This window comes from Sceloporus occidentalis, unplaced genomic scaffold (assembly GCF_023333645.1).
Source record: "Sceloporus occidentalis isolate IW3139 unplaced genomic scaffold, rSceOcc1.0.p SCAF_41, whole genome shotgun sequence".
NCBI classification, from domain to species: Eukaryota; Metazoa; Chordata; class Lepidosauria; order Squamata; family Phrynosomatidae; genus Sceloporus; species Sceloporus occidentalis.
Genome location: NW_028317021.1, coordinates 2,542,713 through 2,568,454, shown reverse-complemented (window position 1 = coordinate 2,568,454; position 25,742 = coordinate 2,542,713). Strand labels below are relative to the sequence as shown.

Below are 25,742 nucleotides of genomic sequence, written 5' to 3'. Positions count from 1 at the left end.
GGAACGCTCAATCAAAGCATCCAGCCTCTGCTTAAAGACCTCTAGGGAAGGAGACTCCATCATCCTCTGAGAAAGTGTGTTCCACTGTCAAACATCTCTTACTGTCAGGAAGTTCCTCCTCATGTTGAGGTGGAATCTCTTTTCCTGTAGCTTGCATCCATTGCTCCGGGCCCTAGTCTCTGGAGCAGCAAAAAGCAAGCTTGCTCCCTCCTCAATATGACATCCCTTCAAATATTTTAAAAGGGCTATCATATCACCTCTTAACCGTCTCTTCTCCAGATTTAATCTATTGCTCTCTGCCTCATCCCTACCTCTGTTTCTAACTGGCCCTAACTCTTTTACAAACCAATCAACACCTGGTGTTTATATTTCTCTTCCTATTCCCCTGCTGCCCCAAACAGCATTCCATGAGGTGTACCTGGCTGGCTGGATCCAGGTTTGCCCATATTCTTGCTTCATAGGAACTAATGATATGAAGCTAGTTACCTTAAACTAGTAAATTCCAGGCTCTGGTGCCATTTACAGCTCTGCCTCTCACAGCAAAACATCTCTGGCCAGCCCTGATATTTTGGAGTAGCTTGTTTCCATAGAAATATATCCTATTCTCATTTAAAGGAAGACCAAGAGGGAAATTAAAAGTGGAATGGTGTGCTACAGAAGGGTAGAGAGAACAGCTGGCGAAGGTCTGTTTAAAAGAAAAAACAAAACTCTGGACAGCATCCAGTACAACCCACAAAAAGAACATCTCGCGATGCTCAGGTGTGATGTTTGCTCATAAAAAGCCTGATGTGTTTCAGCCTGTACAGGCTGAGTCTCCCTTATCCAGAATTCTGAAATTTGAAAATTGTACAAATGAGTGGCTGAGTTAGGGACATCTTTGCTTTGTGACAGTTCAGTGTACACAACATTTTTTTCATGCACACAATAATTTAAAATATTGTGTATGCAATTACCTTCATTCTTTGTGTGTAAGATGTATAAGAAACATCAATGAATGTTATGTTTAGACTTGGGTCCCATCTCCAAGATATTTGTATATACAAGATATATGTATATGTTATGTTTGGACTTGGGTCCCAAGCTCCAAGATATTTCTATATGCAAATATTCCAAAATCCAAAAATTAAATTTAAAAAAATATCTGAAATCTAAAACACTTCTGGTCCCAAGCATTTTGGGAAAGGGAGATTTGGCCTGTAGATATTTGCAGGCTTTCTTCAGGAAGCTATCTATATAAGATTATAAAAGACAAGGCATGAGCTTGAGTCCCATGTACAAATGTATCATCTTACTGGGAGGAATCCTTTTTGATGCACTAAAGGAGTGTAACTATGCTGTGCATAGGTTGTGGTTTCAGAAAGAAAAAGGTTGCAGATGTAGGCACTGGAGAAATCTGCTCAGAGCAGGAAGATGTTGTTGGCCTTTCTTGTCGCAGCTGCTGCATGACCCTGGGGGGGAAATTCCCATTAATATTGTGCACTAACAGAATTCCAGTCATTAATATTTGTACCTTACATATAGCATGTGCACATGCCCACTTAAAGAAATGGTCTGCCAAAACGTCGGATCTGAAAAACTCCAATATTACTTGCTGTATATGATTCCTTGGTGACTGAAAGGATATGAAAAGCAGGCTGTAGTTGTTATACACTTTTGAGTACATGCTGGAACAAATGAATAATGTTCAAGGACACCGTAGTTGGGGCAGGATTGGAGGGGGAAAATGTTCGAAATTCTAGATGGGCAGAAGAAATTAAATAGCTTTGTTCAGCTCTGAAGGGACCAAGGTTTTTAATTTTAAAGCCTTTTATTTCCCCTTTCCCTCCCTTTTCCGGTAGGGGTTTCTCATTACTAGTATTTATCTTTTTGAATGCCCAGAATCTAATATCTGTCCCCAAGTGTTTTCTTTGTTCCAAGAAATGTCTCATTAAAGATGCACCTGTGCTTCTACTTCTTCTACTGCAAGATGTGCCCTTATAGACTTTGAAAGATATATCGTTGCTATTATGCGCCTCCAAGTCAACTCTGGCTTATGGCAATCCTATTGCGGGGTTTTCTGGGCAAGATTTCTTTAGAGGAGGCTTGCCATTACTTTCCCCTTAGGAGGCTGAGAGTGCCACAGGTGAGTGGGATTTAAACCCTGGTCTCCCAAAGTCCTGGGCCAACAGTCAAACTGCTGCACCACACAAGCTCTGAAATATGGTTATCATATACGTTCAACCCTCCATATTTGCCGCTTTGATATTTGCGGATTTGAATATTCACAGATTTAATTAATATGTTCTTTCTAAGAATATCTAGGTCCTCCAGTGCAACTCTATGGTCAACTTTAACTAAACGTGGTACTGAAATACCTAGAGATTCCTAGAGAGAATACTCACTAGGCCTTTGTAGTTCCTCCAGTGCAACTCTTTGGTCAGTGTCTGTCCAACTTTGACCACAGAGTTGCTTTGGAGGACCTAGAGATTCCTAGAAGGTGTCCTCTCAGGCAAAAACATGGTGGCTTCCACCTCCCCCCAATTATATTCATGGGGATCTTGTGCCCCTAACCCTAGAGAATATGGAGGGACAAGTGTATATTGGTAGGGAGGTTGGAGAGGCAATTGAAAAACAAACAGCCAGCATTTCTGCCAAGATTGTTTTAGTTAATCCCTAAAAGTATATACAGTCGGCCCTTCTTATACATGGATTTTTTATACACGGATTTAAGCATACACAGTTTGAAAATGTTCCAAAAAAGTATAAATTTACCTTGATGTTCCATTTTTTATTAGGGACACCATTTTGCTACGTCATTATACTTAATGAGACTTGAGCATACACGGATTTTGTTATACACGGGGGATCTTGGAACCAAACCCCAGCGTATAACAAGGATCCACTGTATACAGTTGGCCTTCTGTGTCCACAGATTCAGCTATCCATGGCTTGAAAATATTCCCCCCTCCCCCCAATAATAATTCTAAAAAGCAAACCTTGATTTTGCCATTTTATATAAGGGATGCCATTTTACTATGCCATTGTAAATAAGGGGACTTGAGCATCAACAGATTTTGGCATCCATGTTTGGTGGGGGGGAATTTGGAATCAAATCCAAGGGCCCACTGTATTTATTAGAGCAATGAAGAAAAAACACTACGTAGAAGCATAGCAACTGTGGAGGCAGCAACAACCACACCTGTATAGCCTGGTAAGTGGGAAGAGCCTTCATGGTGTAGTAGTTTGAGTACTACAACTCTGGAGATCAGGTTCGAATTCCCCCTTGGCCATGGAAACTCACAGGCCGATCCTGGGTGAGTCACATACTCTCAGCCCCCCTAAAAAAAACCCGTGAGAGGTTCATCATGAATTTAGAAATGACTTGAAGGCACACAACAACAACAACAACAAAAGGGAACCTAGGAGCATTCTTACACATTATGTGGTCACAGGACCAGTGTCAGGGTTTGGTATTGTTGGGCACCTGCTAAGGCCTACTGGTCCTAGAACAGATTCAATGGTCCTACAACTATAATAAATAATAATAAAATATTTATTTTTATACCGCTTTTCCTGAAAGATCAAAGCGGTTTACAGGTTCCAATACAGATGTACCACACATTGTATTACAATATAAAATACAAACAAGAGAAAAAAACATTACATTAAAACATCCTATAAAAACATTTTAAAAACATACAATCACAGATTAACATCTTAAATATACTTCACATTGGAGGATCAAGGGATAGGAGGGTAATTTTTCTATGAAGGTTCAGGAGGGTATGCCAAGCGGAGCAAATGAGTTTTCAACGCTTTCTTGAAGACATCTAGGGAAGAACTGAGACGAATCTCTTCAGGGAGTTTATTCCAATATGTAGGAGCGATAGATGTAAATGCTCATCGGTGAGTTATAGACAATCTCACCCTGGGATATTCCAGTAGATATTTACCTGTTGTTCTGAGTGTATGGAGTGGGTTATGTAGGGAGAGGCGTTCCCTCAAGTAACTCGGGCCCAAGCCATATAGGGCTTTATAGGTTACAACCAACACTTTGTATTGAGCCCAGAGGCTAATAGGCAGCTAGTGAAGAGCTTTTAATACTGGGGTTATATGGTCCACTCTTGGAGTCCCAGTGACTAATCTGGCTGCAGCATTTTGAACTAATTGAAGCTTCCGAACCTGGTACAAAGGTAGCCCCATGTAGAGCGCATTACAGAAATCCAAGCGAGAGGTTACCAGTGTGTGTACTACTGTTTCAAGGTCCTTTTGGTCCAGACAGGGACGCAGGTGGCGTATCAGCCGAAGCTGGTACCAAGCACTCCTGGCCATTGCATCCACTTGAGATGATAATTGTAGAGATGAATCCAGGAGTACTCCCAAACTGCAAACTTTGTTCTTTAGGGGAAGTGTGACCCTGTCCAGGACTGGGTGGCAAATTTCCCTGCTTGGGCTTGGGGAACCTATCACGAGTACCTCTGTTTTCTCTGGATTCAGCTTGAGTTTGTTTTCCCTCATCCAGCCCATTACTGACTCCAGGCAGGAGTCCAGAGGAGAGGTGCCATATTTAGTCACTGAATCAGTCGGAGACATGGAGAGATAGATCTGGGTGTCATCAGCGTACTGATAACACCATGCTCCATGTCTCCGGATGATCTCTCCCAGCGGCTTCATGTAAATGTTAAACAGCATGGGGGACAGAATGGCGCCCTGAGGGACACCAGATGTTAGTTCTCTTTTGCGAGAGCAACAGTCCCCCAGCCTCACCATCTGGAATCTACCAGAGGGGTAGGACTGGAGCCACTGGAGCGCAGTGCCGCTGATACCTAACTCTCTCAGGCGTTCCAGAAGGATACCATGGTCTATGGTATCGAAGGCCGCTGAGATGTCCAAGAGCACCAGCAGGGTCACACTTCCCCTGTCGATACTCAGACGGAGATCATCGACTAAGGCAACCATGGCAGTCTCAACTCCGAACCCCGCCCTGAAGCCAGTTTGAAATGGGTTTTTTATGGGTTTTTTGGACTCTGTGGCCATGTTCTAGAAGAGTTGATTCCTGACATTTCACCATTCCTGACATTTCACCAGCAGCTGTGGCTGGCATCTTCTTTCTCTGGCCACAGTGCCCCCAAAACCCACAAAAAACTATGGATGCCGGCCGTGAAAGCCTTCGACTTCACTTTGTGAATATTCTTCACATCGGTCCTACAACTGTTTTTCTCTTTGCTGTTGATACCTTTTCATCGACCATCCTTAAACATGCTAGCCGTGAGAAGATGAGGCATCATCATTCAGGCGCCTAAAGCAACCCTTGGACTGCACCCAGAGGGAGAAGGCAAGTGACCAGCAAAAGTGACAGCACTCCAGAGGAAAAGGGACCTCAGAAAACACTGTGAGGGTCCTTCTTTTGTTCTGGAGCTCTGGGAAGTGCCCTTTGAGAGTCATACACTCTTAAAATGGAGTTAGGGAGAGTTCATAGGTTGTCCCTTTAACACTTAAGACTTTGTTGTTGTAGTTAACTATCCTTGAGTCAACCTTGATTCATGGTGACTCTGTGGATGAGACATCTCCAAGCCCTCCTATCCTCTGCTGCTCTGCTTAGGCCTTGTAGATTTAGGCCTGTGGCTTCCTTTATTCAGTTCGTCCATCTGGGATGTGTCTTCTCTCTTTCTTGTACCTTCCCTAGCATTGTCAGTCTGCGCGTCCACGTCAGACACTCTTTGTTTAAAGATGTTTTTAGTATCATAGAATCATAGAATTTTAGGATAATAGAGTTGGGAGAGACCCCAAGGGCCATCCAGTTGACCCCATTCTGCCATGCAGGAACTCTCAATCAAAGCATCCCTGACCGATGGCCATCCAGCCTCTGTTTAAAGACCTCCAGGGAAGGAGATTCCACTACACTCCGAGGAAGGAGTGTATTCCACTGTTGAACTGTCAGGAAGTTCCTCCTAATGTTGAGGTGGAATCTCTTTTCCTGTAGCTTGCATCCATTGTTCCGGGTCCTGCTCTCTGGAGCAGCAGAAAACGCTTGCTCCCTCCTCAATATGACATCCCTTCAAGTATTTAAACAGGACTATCATATCACCTCTTAACCTTCTCTTCTTCAGGCTGAACATACTCAGCTCCCTAGGTCGTTCCTCATATCTTTTTAGTATGTTAGATGTGCTCCATTGTGAACAAAGCCAGAGGTATCCCTAGAGTGGGACTAAACCACTGTAGGCAACTGTCAGAATGGAAATGGTTTGGTTACACTGTATCATCCGTGGACTTGCTACTTCATTTCCATACCCAAAGGATTTTGAATATTTGAATGGACATCTTCACACATTGATGGCATATACACTCATTCCTCCATATTTACAACTTTGACTTTTGCAGCTTTGATTATTCATGGATTTGAATAATATGCCCTCTTTAGGAATCTCTAGGTCCTCCAGTGCAACTCTATGGTCAATTTTAACTAAAAGTTGCACTGAAAGACCTAGAGATTTCTAGAGAGAATACTCTACTAGGCCTTTGTAGCTCCTCCGGCGCAGTTTGATGGCCAGTGTCTGTTGGATGTTGGTCGCAGAGTTGCGCTGGAGGACCCAGAGATTCCTAGGGAGGTCTCCTCCCAGGTAAAAACATGGTGTTTTTGTTATTTGCAGTTTTTCCATATTCACGGAATATGGACGGATACGTGTGTGTGTGTGTGTATGTATGTGTCTGTCCCTGGTTTCCACTCCACTCTGTGCATCTAAGGAGAGTTTAGCCTAGGAAAGCTCACAGTTGCCAACTTTTCTTCCAGTGAGTCTCAAATGTGCTGCGAGATCTCTTTATGTACTGAATCCGCAGACTCACACAGCTATAGCTTTGAATGCTACTGTATCATGTCAGGTTTCTGAAAGATACAGTCAGGAGCCACAGTGGCATAGTGATTTGAGTGTTGGGTCTATGACTCTGGAGACCAGGGTTTGAATTCTGCCTGAGCCACAGAAACCCACTGGGTGACCTGGGGCAAGCCACACCCAGCCTCTCTCAGAGTCACACTCTCTCAGCCTCGCTCAGAGGATGGCAACGGCAAACCCCCTCGGAATAAATTATGTGAAGAAAACCCCATATGAGGGTCGCCACAAGTTGGAGACGAACTGAAGGCACGCAACAAGATACAATCGATATAGCAGGCCTCAGGCAGGCAAGATGTTTATTTGGCTGGACTTTTAAGTTGTTTTATGTCCCAAACACATGGCAGAAATAACCCAGTTTTGGACTGCTTGAAGTGCCCTGGCTCAGTGCTAGGGAATCCTGGGAACTGTAGTGTTTGTGAGGCATTGTGCCTTCTCTGTCAGAGAGCTCTGGGGCCACAACAAACTACAACTCCCAGGCTTCCCTAGCAGTGAGTCAGGGCAGTTCAAGCGGTCTGAAACTAGGTTATTTCTGCAGTGTGGTTTGAGAGACCTAGGTTTATTTCCTGTGGTTGTGACGTTTCATGGTCTGGAGTTGTTCAGTGTTGCTAAGTAGGGGCCTTTCGGAGGTGTTATTGTATGTTTTTAAACAGGTTGAGGGCGGCCTCTGGGCGGAACTCGGTTTGAACAGGCTGGGTGCGCTGTGCTTCGTCCCTGGCCTGGTGTGGATGGGTTGGGCTTTGTTTTAGCGAGGGCAGCCCTTTACTGAGGGCTGCTAACTACCACCCGCCCTTCCTCGCCGCCTTTCTGACTGCCTGCCCGAACCGCTATCTTCCTCCTTCACCTAACGGGGCCGTCTTGACGTCACGGCTCCGCCCGGCCCCCTCCGCTCCGATTGGCCACTCTCCCTCAACCCAGTCGATGCGATTGGCGGCCGCGGTTGCCGAGCCGGCGCTGAGCCAATGAGAAAAAGGCGGGGGAAAAGAGCGGGCCCGGCCTTCAACGCCAATTGGCCGAGCCGAGTCCCGGCCAAGAAAGCGCGGAAGGGGGGGGCACAGGAGGCGTTTCAAGATGGCGGCGAGAAGGCGGCGCGGCTGAGGAGAAGGGAGGGCGAGAGGCCAGGGAGAAGGAGAAGAAAAAGAAGCCTTCGGCTGTGGACTCCAACAGGGCGCGGTAAGGAAAAGGGAGGCCTGGTCGTTACTTAGGTTGTGTCCGCACTGCGGAACTAACGCGGGTTGAGAGCGCTTTAAACGGTGGCATCGGGAGGCGAGGGAATTCTGGGTATGGTCGTTGGGTTGGGTACCCCAACCCAACGACCATACCCAGAATTCCCTCACCTCCCGATGCCACCGTTTAAAGCGCTCTCAACCCGCGTTAGTTGACGCCGCCTTAGAGCTCAGTGCTAACTCCTCTTTCTCCCGTCGTCGTCGTCTTCATCCCTCCTGGCCTCCTTCAGGAGTGATGCCTTAGGAGCGGATCCAACGCGGTTCAAGCGGGCGTCCGCACTGGCTCCTCCTCTCCTTTGTGCGCCTCGGGGCTTCCTCAGCTCTCCCTCCCCTGACAAAGGTCCAAAGCTGCAGAACTAACCCAGTTTGGGACTGATTGAACTGCCCTGGCTCAGTGCAAGGGAATCCTGGGCATTGTAGTTTATCATGACAGAATGCTCCATGTCTCCCAAAACTACAATTCCCAGGGGTCCCTAGCACTGAGCCAGGGCACTCCATGCCGTCTCAAGCTGGATGATTTCTGCAGTGGTTTTTGTTTTGCCTTTCAAACTTTGTTGTTGTTGTCGCCCTGTGCCTTCAAGTCCTTTCCTATCGATGGCAACCCAAAGGCGAGCCTATCACAGTTTTGTTGGGGAGGTTTCTTCGGGGGAGGTTTTGCCATTGCCATCCCCTTGAGGCTGAGAGAATGTGACTGGCTCAAGGCCCCCCAGCGGGTTTCCAGGCCCGAGCTGTGATTCGAACCCTGGTCTTTAGAGTCGCTAGTCCAACGCTGAAACCACAGTGCCACCCTGGTTGGACAGATAGGCCTCAGTTCATGAAGTCAATGTGTTCCTTGGTATTACTTCTTTAATAGGAAATTGGACACTGGAGGGAGAAGTAAAATGGAAAGAATAGGGATAGGTTCCTACACCAGAAAAAAGAAAAGCAAAGCAATTCAGCATGTTTTTGTGGGCTTTTTTGGGCTCTGTGCCCACGTTCTGGAAGAGTTTATTCCTGACATTTTGCCAGCATCTGTGGGTGGCATTTTCAGAGAATGCTGGCATGGAAAAGAGTGGGGTCTATACATGCTTTGTGACCCTGGGTTGAAAGGAAGCAATTTACATGTTAATCTCTATGTTGGTCTGTTGCTAAATGGTAAAGCCAAGACCCTCTCAACCAAGGGTCACACAGTATATATATATATATATATATATACACACACCCCACTCTTTTCCTTGCCAGCATTCTCTGCAGATGCCAGCCACAGATGCTGGCGAAACATCAAGGATAAACTCTTCTAGAACATGGCCACAGAGCCTGAAAAACCCACAAAAAACTATGGATGCCGGCCATGAAAGCCTTCGACTTCACAATTCAACCTGTTTCAGCAAACCTTTTATCCAAAACTATCAATACACACAAGAAACCAGCAGGTCAGGTAAGCCTTGTATATGTTTTTAAAACGTGTGCCTTATACAGTCTGCTCAAAAACTCCTTCCAAAATGCATCCAGGGATTTTTTCTTTCTTTCATGAGACTTTACTTTTCTTATGATTTCTATTTTAGTGGCTAGATCTGTACGTATGTCTGTTTTTAACATACTGGGGACAGCTGGGGAGGCAGGCTTATCTAATTTCCCTGTTTCTCTCTGGTTTGCTCTTCATGCGTGCTTCATAAGAGACTCTGGAGGCAGCAGCTGTTTATCTGAGCTGTTGTAGGCAGGCACATAACAGCTGCGGTTGTATGAAGTAGAGAATAATTTCATTCTTTCCCAGCTTAAACAGATGCACTGGTGCAACTTCATTCTGACCGTCTCCTTCTCAAGCCCTCCTGTACCATCCTCCTAATGCCAATGTTCCTAAAAAATCTTCCAGTTAGGCAGAGGACGAGGAGGAAAAGAGCGTGTGGACTGGTATAAAAAGACGTGTGAGGCTCATTCACATGTTGTTGTTTTTTAGCGTCAGGCTGCAAATCATCTCACGCATTCTGGGTTTGTTACACTATGGAACCGCATTGATCCACATCTTGGTTGCTCTTGGTGAAAAGAAATGTCTTTGTAAGAGGCTCTGTCGACTATGGTATGCTTGTACTATATATGCAACCTCACCTATCAGTCCTACCAACTTGCTATAAGGTGTAAGTGGCAGGTTAACTTTGCCAACTGGTGACCCAGCATGCCAGCAGTGATTCTACACAAAACAACACTGAGAGTGCTGATGGCACCCAAAGGTTAAAAATTCACAATAATATACACTTGATCTTTATGCAGTAGCCTAAACATTGTGAAGAAAGGCGGGATATAAATCCTGGAAATAAATAAAATAAATAAAAAGACCCCCTAAAGGAACCAGATCTCAGCTGATCCTGGAAGCTAAGCGGGGTCAGTCCTGGCTAGTACTTGGATGGAAGACTGTCAAGGAATGTCAGGTGCTGTAGACTATGACCTGTTACAGACTGCCGAAATGAAGCTGCTTCGGGTCTCTTTGGAGGTATGCTGTTTAAATGATGTGTGCATCCAAAGAATCCGGAAGCTGCACCAAAGCTGCCCTCCAGTGCTTAGGAATGGAGTGTGGCTTTGGCGCGACCTCCAGACTCTTAGGACCCAGGCATCATTTAAATAGCATACCTCCAAAGAGACCCAAAGCAGCTTTATTTTGGCAGTCTGTAACAGGCCTATATTTCAGAGGAAGAGAATTGACGCAACTACTGTACCTCAGAGTAGGCCTTATCTAGGAAAATTGTTTGCAATTCATGTGGTTGCCATAAGTCGAGAGGTGACTTGAAGACACATACATACATGTTTATGTACTGCTTTCTGGGTGTTCAGAGCATTAAGTAATCTTCACAGCAGCTTTGTATGGTTGAATGTTTATTGTCTTAATGTTTCTGATGTAAGAAGTGAAAAGATAGTGGCTTCCCTGAAATTACTGGGTTTCTTAATGGTCAAAGTGACGTTAGAATCAAGGGTTACCTGTTTCTCAAAGCAGCATTGTCCATTAGGGTTCCACAGGAGATCATGATTTTAATCATTGTTTTAGGAGTGGGCCCTTGAGATCTGCTGGGATTTGGTTCCAAGAATCCCTGTGGATAACAAAATCAGTGGATGCTCTAGTCTAATCAAATAAAATGGCATAGTAAAATTGATTCCGTTAGATAAAACGGTAAAAAGAAAGTTTGCTTTTTGGAGTTTATACATTTTTTTAAAAATGTAAAACCGTGGATGCTTGAATCTGTGGAAATGGAGGGAAGGCTGTAATCATTTGTATACAGGGGTTCTCTGAAACTGCTCTATAATCAATTGTGTAAGTATTAATATAATAATATATTTTGGAGGGTTTGTTTAAAGAGGAACAAGTTTATCTAGCCCCCTCCCCCCCCCCCCAAATTGCAGAATACCAATCTGTTTGAAGGCTTCTGTCTTGTTAACCTTTGTTTTAGCCTAGCTTCCTCCAATTTGGTGACCTCCGGATGTTTTAGATGTCAGTTCCCAGCATTTCTCTCCATTGCTCATGTCGCTTGAGAAGAATGGGAGTTGAAACTCCAGACATCTGGAGGGCATTTGGGTTGAGAACATTTCTCTAGGCTGCTTTTGTAGAAGCAATCAAATGTTTGGTTTAAAAAAACCTTGTAAGTTGCTTATGGCTGGCAATTTCAGGACAATGTACACAAAACTATTTTTAAAAAACAGAACAAAATTAGAAGCATAGAATAGATAGATCTGTCTGACAGTAAAAATTGGACAAGGCATAAAAATAGCAAACAGGCAAAACTGTAAGAGTCAGTCTAATTTAGATTGTAAACCTAATGCAATTCTCAAAACCAAACCCATTTTGATCCATTGACTCATGGGAAGTTGTTGGGTCAACACTTATATAAGTTCGTTTCAGTGCATGGTTGAATTGAATTGGTTACATGGATTCATTTAGGATGAGCAACTGGGTTTAAGCTTTGAATTAAGCTTTGGAAGGGCCTGTTCCCTGAGCTGCAGTTTCAGAGCACCATCCGTGGATATTTCTCTGTGTTTGTTTTCTTCTCCTGCTGTGAACCTCTAGTTCAGACACATTCACTGAAAATGGATCCCTAATCCAGTTTTTGCTCACGTCATGAACAGGAAAATATTCATTGAAACTAGTGCAAATCTTTCAAATGGCGTGGGATAAGTGATGAGTCCTCAGACAACTCTTCATCTGTGGAACCAAGAAAATTTGTGACGTTTGGAAATGTCTCATAGTTTCACGTTGATAGGTGATGCCACAATACCATCTTTTTCATCACTGAAAATCTTGCCTTCAGTTTGATAACCTTTTTTTTTCCATTGAAGAGTTAAGTTGAGCATATTTAAATGGGTGAAGGTGTCTGACAGTTGCGCTAATTTTACTAACCCGGAAAAATCTGTCAACCGATCAGTGAGGCGAAATTGCTGCTCCACGGGGAATAATCTTCCTTTGCCTGTCAGTTCCCAGAGACAAAACTTTGTCTCATGGTAGCCATTGTAGCACATTGTTACACTTCACATTGTAGCAAAAGTTGATGGTGTTCACTCAAACAGCCAAAAAAATTCAGTGATTTGCTTTTTTAAAATTCTAAAATGGAACAATTTGACTGATTCATTTCAGGTCTGTTTTAGTTTTTCTGTAATCATAGCAACTACAGTCACCCCTCCGTTTTCACAGGGAAGCCATTCCAGACCCCCTCATGAAAACGGAGTTTCACCTATATTCAAGCCCCATTGGGTGTGGGCATGCAGATGTGCGCCATGGGCGCGCACCCCATTCAGTCTCCCTTCGTTCGTGCCTCACGTATAAGCGAGGGACACTAGTCCGAAGACCGCAAGAACAGAGGGAGGACTGTAGAGCTTCCCTGTCTATGCAGCAGTGGCACCAAGTCACCAATGACGTGATTGCCTTAATCCGTGCTACAAGTCCAGTAAGTTTCCTAGACATTGCTTCTACCTTGTCTGTGCTAATTTCATCACATTTCAACTGACCCATATCATGAGATCCTATAAACTGTTTCGAGCTGTTAAATACTTTTTCAGCAGTAGTGTGCACCAACATGGAGATGAAGTCTTTGAAAGTATTTCTCTTGTGCTCATATGTATCGCAGCACAGTAAGGTAACTTGGGGTCCATACAGACAGACCAAAACAAAGGACTGGAGCGTGGCTTTGGTGTGGCTTCCGGACTCTTAGGACACATGCATCATTTAAACAGCATACCTCCAAAGTGATCTGAAGCAGCTTTATTTTGGCCTGTCTGTATGGGGCCTTTGTTTGTTATATAATAGTGCTTTTGTCCAGTCGTAGAGCAAAATAGTAGGGCATGCAAATTCTTTCTAATAACTGTTCCTTGATATTGCCTGACAAGCTGTCAGTTTGTTTTTTAACTGTGTCATTGGACAAAGGTATTAAGAAAAGGTCCTTGGCAGCTTTCTTGTTGGTCTACATCAGAAAAATAAAAAGATTATTCTGCAGCAGGTAATACAAGTTGTTCAGCTATTGTGTGTGGCTTGGTTGAGAAGCTTCAAATGAGACCCTCGTTGTTAAAACCAGCTGCAGCCTTTCTTACCATTTTCTTACTTCCTCTTGGTTTCTGCTCCTTGCTTTTGAAAACAATGGTGCTCTTTGTCCTTTATGTTTAGTATTGAGACGTCTTCACAATTTTAATGGTTTCAAGGCCTTGTTGGACAATAACATTGTAACAACACAACAGACACTGTTGTAGTTGCTTGCTTCTGGGCCTATACACGTGAAGTCAGTCTACAGATATCCCTTGCTACAATAGTGGCATTTTGAAAGAGGACTGGAAGAAGCTTCATTTTGCTTTGCAAAGGTTGCATCCTCATCTACATCATCAGTACTTTTACATTTCCAGTTCAGTCAGTGATCCATCCTGAGGCTAAGCCAAAATGCATTGTTACGAAATTCACCACAATAACATCACAAAGTTTACATGGCAATAATGAAACACTTATACTTGCAGAAAGCAAAGCAGAAACTCGATCAGCTAATCCACAGTTATCATTCTGATGTCCGTCTGAACACTCAATCACACTTGACTGACTCCGACTCTTTCTTCCTGAAAACACAGTCTTCCTTTTTATAAATGACTTTATTTGAAATTGTCTGGAGACTTAATTCGATAAAGATGTATCTTGTATAAATGACTTTCCTCAAGAACATTTTTGACATAGCTACAGAATTCTAGGAAGCAGTAAACGTTCTGAGAAGGTGGTAGCACATCATGGAAAACACTAGAATTTGGTGCCGCAAAGAAGGTGGCTTCTGGCAGTGTGCGCAGTAGCAAGAAATGTCATGTGCTTTTTCTCAGCCATTTAGTGTCATTTACTTGTGTGTTCTCACTGCAAACAGAAGTAGCAAGTGTGGAGTACATTTTTTGCTATGAGTGATTTTCATAACCTATTGTTACTTTTGTTTGCTTTTAATGGAGACAGTAGGTTAATACAAATAGTACAACTGATCGGTCAAGCTGAAATTTGGCACAAAACTAACTTAAGTAAACTTTGGGCCCAAACAGACAGGCCAAAATAAAGCTGCTTCGGGTCACTTTGGAGGTATGCTGTTTAAATGACACACGCATCTTAAGAGACCAGAAGTTGCACCAAAGCTGCGCTCCAGTCCTTAGACCTGGAGTGTGGCTTTGACATGACTTCCAGGCTCTTAGGACGCATGCATCATTTAAACAGCATACTTCCAAAGTGACCCAAAGCAGCTTTATTTTGGCCTGTCTGTTCGGGCCCTTGTTAAGAACCACTGCATAGACTTTTATATATGCCAGTCCTCCCCTGCACATATTTCCACCCCAATATGATGGTAATTTGTATTTGTGGCACTTTAACAGTTGTGCTAGAGGTTGGTGGAATCCAGGTCCTTTGTCTCTAACAGAGGTAGCTTAGAGCACATTTTTAATTTTATTTTATGCCAGTCTTCTCCCCATCTCTTCATCAAGGAGCAAATGTTGGAAAGTTATCTGTTCTGATGTGGTTGAGGTGTGCCTTTCCTGTTAGAGTAGTGTGTAAAAAGTCTTTGTCAAGGGAAATGTGATCTTCTTAGGTGGTCAGAATTTTGAGTGTGTCTTTCAGAGTGTTGCAAGGGTCCTGTTCAATTTGTTGGAGAACCATTCAGGCTAGAGACACTGGTGTTGTTTTAGTGTGTGTTGCTTAGTTTTCCAGTAGAGGGAGTGTGTGGTTAAAGTGTTGATCAGTGTGTGCGTAGCATATTCTTTCTGATGAAATCCTCTACGCAATTGTGGTTCAGTGGGAAGGGATATTTTGGTCTGCCTCCCTTTTTCTTCAGCCGGCCATACACTTGCACTAATGGCATTGATATATTTTTTACAAAACAAGGGTCAAATATTTTTTTTCTGCTTGCTCAGAAGCGTCTTTCAAACTGATTGGATGGTGTTGGAAAATCCATTTGGTATACTTGAGTTCCAACTTACAGATTGGCTATTGGGGAGGGAATGAAGTTGCTTGTCAAAATAAGTTAAGATTTCCACAGGCTTAGAAACACTTTTGGAGTGATGATGGACAGTCCAGGTTTGTGATCCAAAGGCAGGACCATTGGTGCTTGGGACTTCACAATGGCTTTCTTTCAGAATGTGAATGTTAGACCTACAACTTTATGTGATTCTCAAGGACAGGAGAGATGGGCCAAACCCCTAGTAGCCTATAGAACCTGTTTCTATCTGTGCTCACAGCAGTGTCACCATGGAAGTCCAAGCAGTTGGCCTGATCCTTACTGATTTTGGATTCATTTTTCCTCTCCTCTTTATTCTTTGTCATGAAATTGGTCACTCCTTTCATGCTAACCAAGGCCAATACAATGGGATGAGAAAAAGGGAAAACTAGTGACGTTATATTGAAATAGTGTAACACCTTCCCATTGATTACACAACAGTGATTTCAGCAGAGTAGATACAGTTGAATGTAAAAGCATTGTTTCCTAGCAGGTGAATCTATTTAAGAAACGTATCGTCATTACATACTAATCTGGCACAATTTCTAAGCTCTTTTCTCTTAGCCAGAAAACACTATGTTTCTTTCAGCCATCTCTTGTAAGGCATCTTTGTTGCTTAACTCAAAATCCTTCTAGGCTACATGTTATGACAGCAAGAAACATTGGTGTTGCAGTGAGGACAATTGTGGCCAAACATGCACTGGGGATTGAGGGAAAGTATTGTGTATGGAGACATTTGATTCTCTTGAAATATTTGAGGAGAGTATATATACAGCTTGGTATATATATTCAGCTGCTTATTGTGGCACGGGTAAAGAGGAGTAACTCTTTTATTCTCCTGCTGGTAGGAAGACTTAAAGCCCTTCTGGGTTTTACATAGAGCAACTTGGAGAAAACAATTAGCAACAGGTAAGAAATAAGTGTATCATAGAATTATACTGGAGGACCTAGAAATGCCTGGAAAGAATATTTCTCTAGGTATTTCTAGATCATCCAGCCTGATTCTTCAGTATGCTTGGGCTGGAGATTGACCATAGAATTGCACTAGAGGACCTAGAAATGCCTAGAGAAAACTTTTCCTCCCTGTTGTGGATAACTAAAACCGCAGAAAGTGAGACAGCAGATAAGAGGGTCATACTGTATGTGTGAAAGTAACATGCTTGAAAAGCTTGATGTTTACTGTAGTTTTTGTAAACAAACAGTGAAATATGGTTTGGAATATGGCATGTTTTTGGCAGAGGCTCCTCAGGACTTTGCTTTGTCTTGGATCTAGATAGATAAATGTGCTTACTGGATGTCTCCCAACAAGAACAAGAAAAGGTCATTTAGCACTGGATACTCAAGTTTTATTACTTTGGGTTGAGCAGATTACTCTAGTTCACATATACAAGGTCACCTGTGACAAACGCATGTAATGTGTTTTGCTGTACGTACTACAAAAAGCCCAGATTGAGAACTTGTATGCGAATTAAAACTAATATTTATGGCAGTGACTTTACAATAATCATATGTTCTTTTTGAAGGGGATAGTCTTATTGAAATGAGAGTTCCTTTCAAAAACTGCATATTCTGTATGTCAATTGGGTATTAGCTTTTTTCCAGCATGAGGAGCAGTAAATGCTTTTCACAGGTGTTCAGCAATTTGTTGTCGTAAGTGTCAAGATGTTTTTGCACAGACTGGTTTTTTAAAAAAATCATCATTTTCATACAGAGGCATTTAAAGGTACTACTTAGAACATATTTCTAATTGTGATGCTGTTTAACAGCATGTGTGTAAAAGATGTTCTTCTGAATTTTGTAGGTTCGAGTTGAACTACTTATTCACAGAACAATAGAAAGTTTAAGCTTTTCTGTGACAATATTTTTTTTTTCTTCATAGGTTGAAAGAAGAAAAGAACACCTGCATTTGGACAGTGAAGATGCTCTTTACTTCGTCGCCAGCTATTTAAGCTGAATGCATTGTGATTTCCAGTAATTGAGACAGTGGTTCTGAAAGCTGTCTACATTAATGAAAAGAACAATGTGGTCAGCTTAATTGAATCATCAGTGTTGCCAATTGGATAGAGCACGACAAATCCTATCCTGATGGACTTCTGCATGTTAGGAGTGTTGATTTCTTTGCCTTTTTAATTTAAATCCTTTTCTTTTGTAAGTTTTAATTATGGAGAATTATGACAATGCACCTCCCCTTCCAAAAGAGCCAGCAACAGAAGTGAATGTGGAGAATCCTTCTTGTCCCCCACCACTGCCGCCTAATGAACAGCCTCCACCACCTCCCCTGCAAACGTCCAGTGACGCAGAGGTAATGGACGTTGGCTCTGGTGGTGATGGACAGTCAGATACCCCTGCTGGGGACACGCACGCTGTCGGCAGAACACAGCTTCTCACAAAGGGATCTTCATGCTACAAAAGTCGTCTTATGGTAGATCCTAATAGTGACCAAAGCCCACGAACTGCTCGTCATGCGCCTTCAGTTAGAAAATTCACTCCAGATCTTAAGTTGCTTAAGGATGTAAAGATAAGTGTTAGCTTTACAGAGAGCTGCAAAAGTAAAGACAGAAAAGTTTTGTACACTGGAGCTGAGCAAGACTATGAGGCAGATTCAGATTTAGGTATCAGTAATGTCAATGGGGATATGCATGCTTGTCCTCTTGCTGGGGGTAGTAATTGTCAAGCTACAGGTTTAGCTGGTGAAAATGATGACAAAAAAGAGGATGAAAATGATGTAGATCAGGAAAAAAGAGTGGAGTATGCAGTTCTGGATGATTTAGAAGATTTTACTGACAATTTGATGGAAATAGATGAAGAAGGAGGGTTTACATCTAAAGCAATCATTCAGAGAGACAAAGTGGATGAAGAAACTTTAAACTATTCATATGAGGTAAGTAAATTTCTATTTTGTATTTTATGGGGAATTGAAGTAAAGTATTTGGGGGAGACAGGGACAAGTCTTGAGAATTTTGGACTTTTTAACCATCAGATATATATTTAGAATGCTGAGTGAATGGCTTGTGTTAAGTTTTGGTGAGTGGGTTTTATTCATCTGCTTTCAGTCAAGAATAGTAATCATTGCTTGACAGTATGTCACTTTTGTTGTTGGTGCCTTATGTGTAAGTCATTCTTGCTTGTCAGCATCATCTGAGAAGAATAGCTATAGGGGCATGGTGTCTGATAATATGTTTTTCAGGATGAATTTGATAATGATGTGGATGCTCTGCTGGAAGAGGGCCTCTGTGTTCCCAAGAAGAGGAGAATTGATGAGAAATATGGAGGAGAGAGTGACCATCAGTCTGATGGAGAGACAAGCGTCCAGCCAATGATGACCAAAATTAAAACTGTTCTTAAAAGTAAGCTAGTTACTTTATTACGTCTCTATCACTATATGTAGACATGTTTGCAGCTAATGGACTGAACACCCAACTCTGGGATTCTTCAAGCAAGTGGTTGCATAAATTTTCCTGTGACCTACTGTACCTGACAGGCATAGTCCTCTTTTTTTCTCTTCATAGAAAATTTTCATTTCGTGCACTGAAAGAGAATTATAAAATACATTGACACTTTATTTCATTTTATTTGGTTTGCAGCTGTCTGTTCCATTAGATTGAGGTAGGTATATTTGTTATTTCCGGGCGCAATACAAGGTGTTGGTAATTACCTATAAAGCCCTAAATGGCTTGGGCCCAGGTTACTTGGAGGACCGCCTCTCCCCATACAGTCCGCCCCGCACACTCAGGTCAGCCAAGAAGAATCTGCTAAGGGTTCCGACCACGAGATATGCATCAACCTTGCAAAGGGCCTTCTCTATCTCAGCCCCAAAAATTTGGAACACCCTTCCCGATGAGCTCCGCTCCACCACCTCCCTGGATCTCTTTAAAAAGAGACTTAAGACCTTCTTTTTCCCCCAAGCTTTCCCCCATGTGTCCTGATATTATATGGTTCCCCCCCGATATGTATCTGCATCATTGACATCAACTCAGCTGGCTTTGATTTGGTTATATAGCTTTTTAAATTGTAATTGGTAATTTGTTTTACTGTTCTTTTTTATTGTATGTACATATTGTATTTTAATGTGTATTCTCTGTATTTTTGTGCACCGCTTTGTTCAATGTGGAAAAGCGGTATATAAATAAATTTTATTATTAATTATTATTATTATATTGAGGGAAGAAATGTAGACTATTCCTGGTCACATATATGAAATTCTGAGTGTCCCCACAAGATTTTCTTTATCTTTCTTTCAATGAACTCTTCCATGAGGTGTGTCGGTACATTTGTTTGACTTCAGTGGCAGCAGGGCCCTTCAAAAATCATTTGCCAGGTTTTTGTATCTTGGCATTTTGACTGTTAGCTAGAGGGCGGGAGGTAGCTACTTGTTTGAAATATTTAAAATAATTATTTGAAGCCTTGTTCAGTAAGTAGTCTTTCACTTTTTTTAAAGGTCGCGGCCGTCCTCCTACGGAACCCTTGCCTGATGGATGGATCATGACATTCCATAACTCGGGCATTCCTGTATATCTCCACAGAGAATCCAGAGTTGTTACCTGGTCCAGACCTTACTTCTTGGGAACAGGAAGCATAAGGGTATGGATCAGATTTCAGTAATTTTGGAAATGTATTGCCTTTTAAATATTTCTCTATGGGGTTTTTTTTGGTGGTGGTGTAAAACTATCAGTAGAACTGTTGCTTATAGAGGATTGCTGAATTCTTTGTTCAAAGACCCAATTCAATTTTATTTAGCACTAGCTGTACCCGGCCATGAGTTGTTGTGGCTCAGTCTGGTTAAATGAAAAGAAAAGAAAAGAGAAAGCGCACGTTTCTGAAACATTTAATTTCACAATGCTTGTGGGTATACAATATTTTTTGTTGTTCCATTGTCTGTGTAGATATAGAGATTGCCTGGTTTGCCGACTTTGGAACACGCAACATATAATCGTCCATGTGAGAAGCAATCCGTTTCTAGATCTAAACCTCACAATTCTAAAGTCTGGCCCTGAACTTTGTTGATAGTGATTGCAAACACCAGTCGAATACTTCATATAGCGTATGTTGCTGTTACGTCCAACAGATGGCGGTGTTTTTCCAAAAAACATATTTTTACCTGTCACAGATGTGACAGCTGTGTAAGAGTAGGTATATGTATATAAAAACATGTGTGTATTTGAATGGAACGTTGCGTCAAAATTTCAAAGCAATCGGTGAAGAGCTTTCAGAGATTTAAGATTTTGAACAAATGAACATTTACGTTTTTATTTATACAGACAATATTAGATTATGTCTGTGGTTTGAAGTAGCATTTATAGTAGATTGCAAGCAGCAGGTTTTGTGGCAAATTACTTTTCCAGGTCCCCTTCCAGCATATATCTTCTGTGGCAAATTTTAGCATGGCCGCAGAATTCCCATCCTTGTACAAAGGGGCCTAGGCAAATTCATGGAGGTGTGGTTTATCACTGACAATTGGTGACAACTGTTGAATATCCATATTCAGTCCCTCGGACTAAATCTGGTCCTCCTTGGGATTGATTCTGGCCCTCTGAGTTCCCAAGTAACCTTTCCTTGAATGCCATCATTTGGTGGTTTCTTGGACGGGGAATGTTTCTAAGAGGCTTGAATGCTTCACCTCAGACTTTTTACTTTTACACTCATCCCTCCATATTTGCAGCTTTGATATTTGCAGATTTGATTAATATGTTCTCTTCAGGAATATCTAGGTCCTCTGGCGCAACTCCAAGGTCAATTTTAACTAAAAGTTGCACTGAAAGACCTAGAGATTCCTAGAGAGAATACTCTACTAGGCCTTTGTAGCTCCTCCAGAGCAGTTCTATGGTCCGTGCCTGTTGGATGTTGGCCACAGAGGACCTAGACATTCCTAGAGAGGTGTCCTCTCAGGGAAAAACATGGTGTTTTTGGTATTTGCGGTTTTTCCATATTCACGGGGGTCTTTGTTCCCCTAACCCTATATGGAGGGACAAGTGTACTTTTTGGTCTTAGTAAGCCCTGGTATTTTTGATCTCCCCATTTTTCCCTTCAGCCCCATCCCCCATTGGAATGAGGACCCCCAGAAATGATCTCATACTGAAAAAAACAGTTCAACATGTTTAACAAACATCTCATTCAAAATTGACACTATCCACAAATGAAATGAAACATCCAGGTCAATGAGCCCTGTTTAAGTAAACAAAAATGTTTGAGCCTTCTGACAGCCATTTGAAGGCCTCTTCCAGCATGCATCCTGAGATGACTTTTTTCACAATATTTCTTTTCTTATGATTTCCTTTTGACAGCCATAACATTGTGGGGGACTTGTGAGGCAGGATTATTTGCCCTCCTCAAGCTGTGTTTTGCTGTTTATGCATACTCAGTAGGGCATCTTTGAGGCAGCTGCAATTTACCTTGCCTGTTGTAAGCAGATACATATAGCTGCAGCAGGATTGGCTAAAATAGAATCCCTTTCTTTCCTAGCTCAAGCTTTATTGCATTGTTTATGCAGTCATGTTCCTGCAACCTGACACCAAAGATCTATGTTTTTTCAATCCTGCCTCATCATCCTCCCAATGCTGATGTTATCAAACTTCCAGCTAGACAGAGGATGAGGAGGAAAAGGGGGGTTGGTCGGTCATTAAACAACACCATAAGAAAGAGCTTCACTGGGCTAACTGAGACCCAGTACAGACGGGTCTCGTGGCACGTCTGGATGACATGCTAGGGTTTCCTCAGGGTGTCGCTTACAGACACCCTGCAACCCTAGCACGTATTCCGTACATCAAAATGGTGGCGCCTGTACAGATGGGCACCGCCATTTTGATGTGACGGATGCTTAGCGTCTGCAGTGCCGCAAGAAGAACCCACTTTTTGCAGGTTCTTTTTGCTCTGCAGGAAAGTCCCACAGTCTGGAGGCTGTGGCTTCCCTGCAGAGCAAAACCAGGTGCCAGGAGACTGCCCTTTTTGGGCGGTCTGTACCAGGCCTGAGGTATGCTTGTATAGTGGGTTATTTGTGACTTAAAGGAGGTTATTCAGAATATAGCAATCTGCAAAGTGCTGTCGTTGCTGTACAATCTTTTATTAAGATGAGCACTTTGTAGAAGTGTTGTGACGGTAGTGCTTGGTGCTCCGATTACACTACAATACCTGAACATTAACTAATAACATTGTTTATTGAAAATAATAGATGAATCATAGATACCATCACTTAACGCTTCCTGATTTCCAAGGTATATTTTTCAATTTATATGTCCTTACAAATGAGTAGAAAACAAACCTGGCAAATGTGTTTTGTTACTAAAAATAATCTCCCTTATCTGAAATGCTTGGAACCAGAAATTCTTTGAATCTCAGATTTTTTTGGATTTTGGAATATTTACAGATACATGAGGTATCTTAGAGATGGGACCAAGCCTAAACATGAAATTCATTTATGTTTTGTATACCCCTTGTATACATAACCTGAAGGTAATTTTATATATTTAATAATATTGTTTATGAAACAAAGGCCTGTTACAGACAGCCAAAATAAAGCTGCTTCGAGTCAAAATGGAGGTATGGTGTTTCAATGATGCATGCGTCCTAAGAGTCCAGAAGCCACACCAAAGCCACGCTCCAATCTGGAGCGTGGCTTTGGTGCGACTTCTGGACTCTTAGGACGCATGCATCATTGAAACACCATACCTCCACTGTGACTCGAAGCAGCTTTATTTTGGCTGTCTGTAACAGGCCAATGTTTGTGTACATTGAACCATCAGAAAGCAACAGTGCCACTATCTCACCCATGTGGACAATTTTGGCTTTTGGAGGATTTCAGAATTCCAGATAAGGGATACTCAACCTGTACTGGCTTGATGTGTGCATAAAGGAACCCTTAGACAACAAGATTTCAAGTTTTTCACATAGCAAAACTATACAAAAATCTCAATTTGGAGCCTCACCAGTAAATTTTAGGACAGGTGTACGGCACACTTTGATCGTCATTGGAAGAGATTTAATTGGATTTGTAATCTTATTCTCATAATTTAATATGTAATATTTTACTTACAGAAACATGATCCTCCTCTGAGCAGCATTCCTTGTTTGCATTATAAGAAAATGAAAGAAAATGAGGAAAGGGAACAAAGCAATGACATAACGCCAAGTGGTGAAGTATCACCGGTTAAACTCTTGGATAAGCCTTTAGAATTGGACTGCCAGACAGAGGAACCAGACTCCACTGCTGCTGATTCTGGGAATTTAGAAGAGAGAGACACATCTGGGGGAGATGCAGCACAAGGAGCTTTAGGTCAGGTTAAGGCCAAAGTTGAAGTGTGCAAAGATGAATCAGTAGGTGAGTTTGAAAACTGTAATTTTGGGACTCTGAGAATCTGCCTCTACATTTTCTAGGCTCCTTTGTGATGGAAGTCTGAAAACCTGAGTGGGAGGCCTCCAAACCTAAGTGATACCTAGAAAATATTCCCATAATTCGGTCTCAATTCAGTATTACCTGTTTATTTGATCTCTGAGTTTTAAACCAGATGTCCCTTCATCCATCTAGCATGCTTTAAATAAAACCTTGATGTATGTTATTTAGTTGGGTTTTCTTGCTGTCGTTCCTCTTATATTGAGATTAAGCTGCACATTAATGAATGAGAAAACATACCCAGGTATAGCTGGTTGGCCTTACAGCAAAGTACAGTAAGAACCAAAATCCACAAAATAGTGATACCTTTATGGGGCCAACAAAAATGCACAAAATACATGATTCAAGCTTTTGAAATTCCACTGGCTTCTTCTTTAGGCAAAGATACTAAAAAGAAAATAAATTAATCAAGACATTGTTATAGTTGTTCTCAGTTCAGATGGTACAGAGGGATATCCATGTAGGCAGAGGCCATTCCTCCTCCTTTGGCCATGCGGGCTCTGATAAAGAAACCAATGGAGCTTCAAAAGCTTGTATAATGTATTTTGTTCATTTTGGTTGGCCCAATAAAAGTATGATCTTTTTGTGGATTTTATGTGTTAGTGTACATTAATGAATGAGAGTGGCCTGTTACAGACTGCCAAAATAAAGCTGCTTTGGGTCTCTTTGGAGGTATGCTGTTTAAATGATGCATGCATCCTAAGAATCCGGAAGCTGCACCAAAGCTGCCCTCCAGTGCTTAGGAATGGAGTGTGGCTTTGGTGCAACCTCCGGACTCTTAGGACCCATGCATCATTTAAATAGCACACCTCCAAAGAGACCCGAAGCAGCTTTATTTTGGCAGTCTGTAACAGGCCTGTGTGATGATTGCACACATGGAGGAAATTCTCACAACTGCTTGAGCTCTAGCTGAGGAACAGGATCTATGACCTGTTAAGTCAATCTTATGTCCATTCTTTTCAGTGAGTACAGAGTGAGCTTTCCTGTCTCCTTTAGTCTGAGAGTTTCTGCAATGCTTGAATTGAGTGCTGGGATAAAAAAAAACCCATAACCTTCTGTGTCTGATTTTGGGATCTAGATACTAGATTCTCTGAGGTAAGGGTTACACAGAAGATGGTTGATCCACAGAGGCTGCAGTACATGGGTCTGTGAGGGAGGGACCCTAACCAGAGAAAGACTGGGATAGATACCAGAGGAGGCTGGGCCTTAACTTGAATACCCGGTGTTTTTGCTGTGCAGAGTTTCTGTTCTGCATAAAGACAAAGGACCTTACATCATGGGTATGTTATCATTTCCTATCAAAGAGATTAGGTGATTATGTCAAAGGTGATAGAGAAGCAGACAAATATTAATCAGAATTATACAATCTCTTGAAGGAACCATTAGATCTGTTTTACCAACTTTATAGCACAAAACACAGATTCACGAGTATAGAAATGAGAGAAATGATCAGCGATTGAATGAAAACAGTAGGGCTTGAAGCAGAAAGTGATGATTAAGAAACAAGTAAAATTGACTTTGAGCCTAGTAGAGCATTTGTGTAGTTTAGACTTGAAGTAGAAATAGTGACAGAAAAAAATTGTTAAGGAGATAGGTAGAAGCAAAAAACTCAAGACTGGTGCAGGTCAACTGGAATCCAAGATAGAACTGAAGGACTTGGTTCTCTTGGGGGCTCTCTGTATCAATAGCTGTCAGCTAATGATGTTCATAATAGTATGATGAAGGAAATGATGTCTTGGAAGTGGATAGTAATAGAGAAACAGCCTGAAGACTGTTTCTGATATGGAAAAGGACAGTGGCTTAGACAGTTATG

At 42.2% G+C, this 25,742-nt stretch overlaps 1 protein-coding gene across 5 annotated transcripts in view; it reads left to right on the top strand.

Annotated features, from left to right (window-relative positions):
- The first annotated feature begins 7,923 nt into the window (after window positions 1–7,923).
- The window catches only part of DGCR8 (DGCR8 microprocessor complex subunit), a 37,927-nt gene continuing 20,108 nt past the window's right edge, over window positions 7,924–25,742 (top strand). For all 5 annotated transcript variants that reach the window (XR_016277266.1, XR_016277267.1, XM_089489712.1 and 2 more), the window contains exons 1-5: window positions 7,924–8,039; window positions 17,426–18,427; window positions 18,734–18,893; window positions 19,985–20,127; window positions 23,575–23,857. Coding sequence is in view for 3 of the 5 variants with exons in the window: in XM_089489712.1 (XP_089345838.1) it covers window positions 17,708–18,427; window positions 18,734–18,893; window positions 19,985–20,127; window positions 23,575–23,857 (1,306 nt within the window). In the remaining 2 variants the exon portion in view is untranslated. The remainder of the gene's footprint in view (window positions 8,040–17,425; window positions 18,428–18,733; window positions 18,894–19,984; window positions 20,128–23,574; window positions 23,858–25,742) is intronic.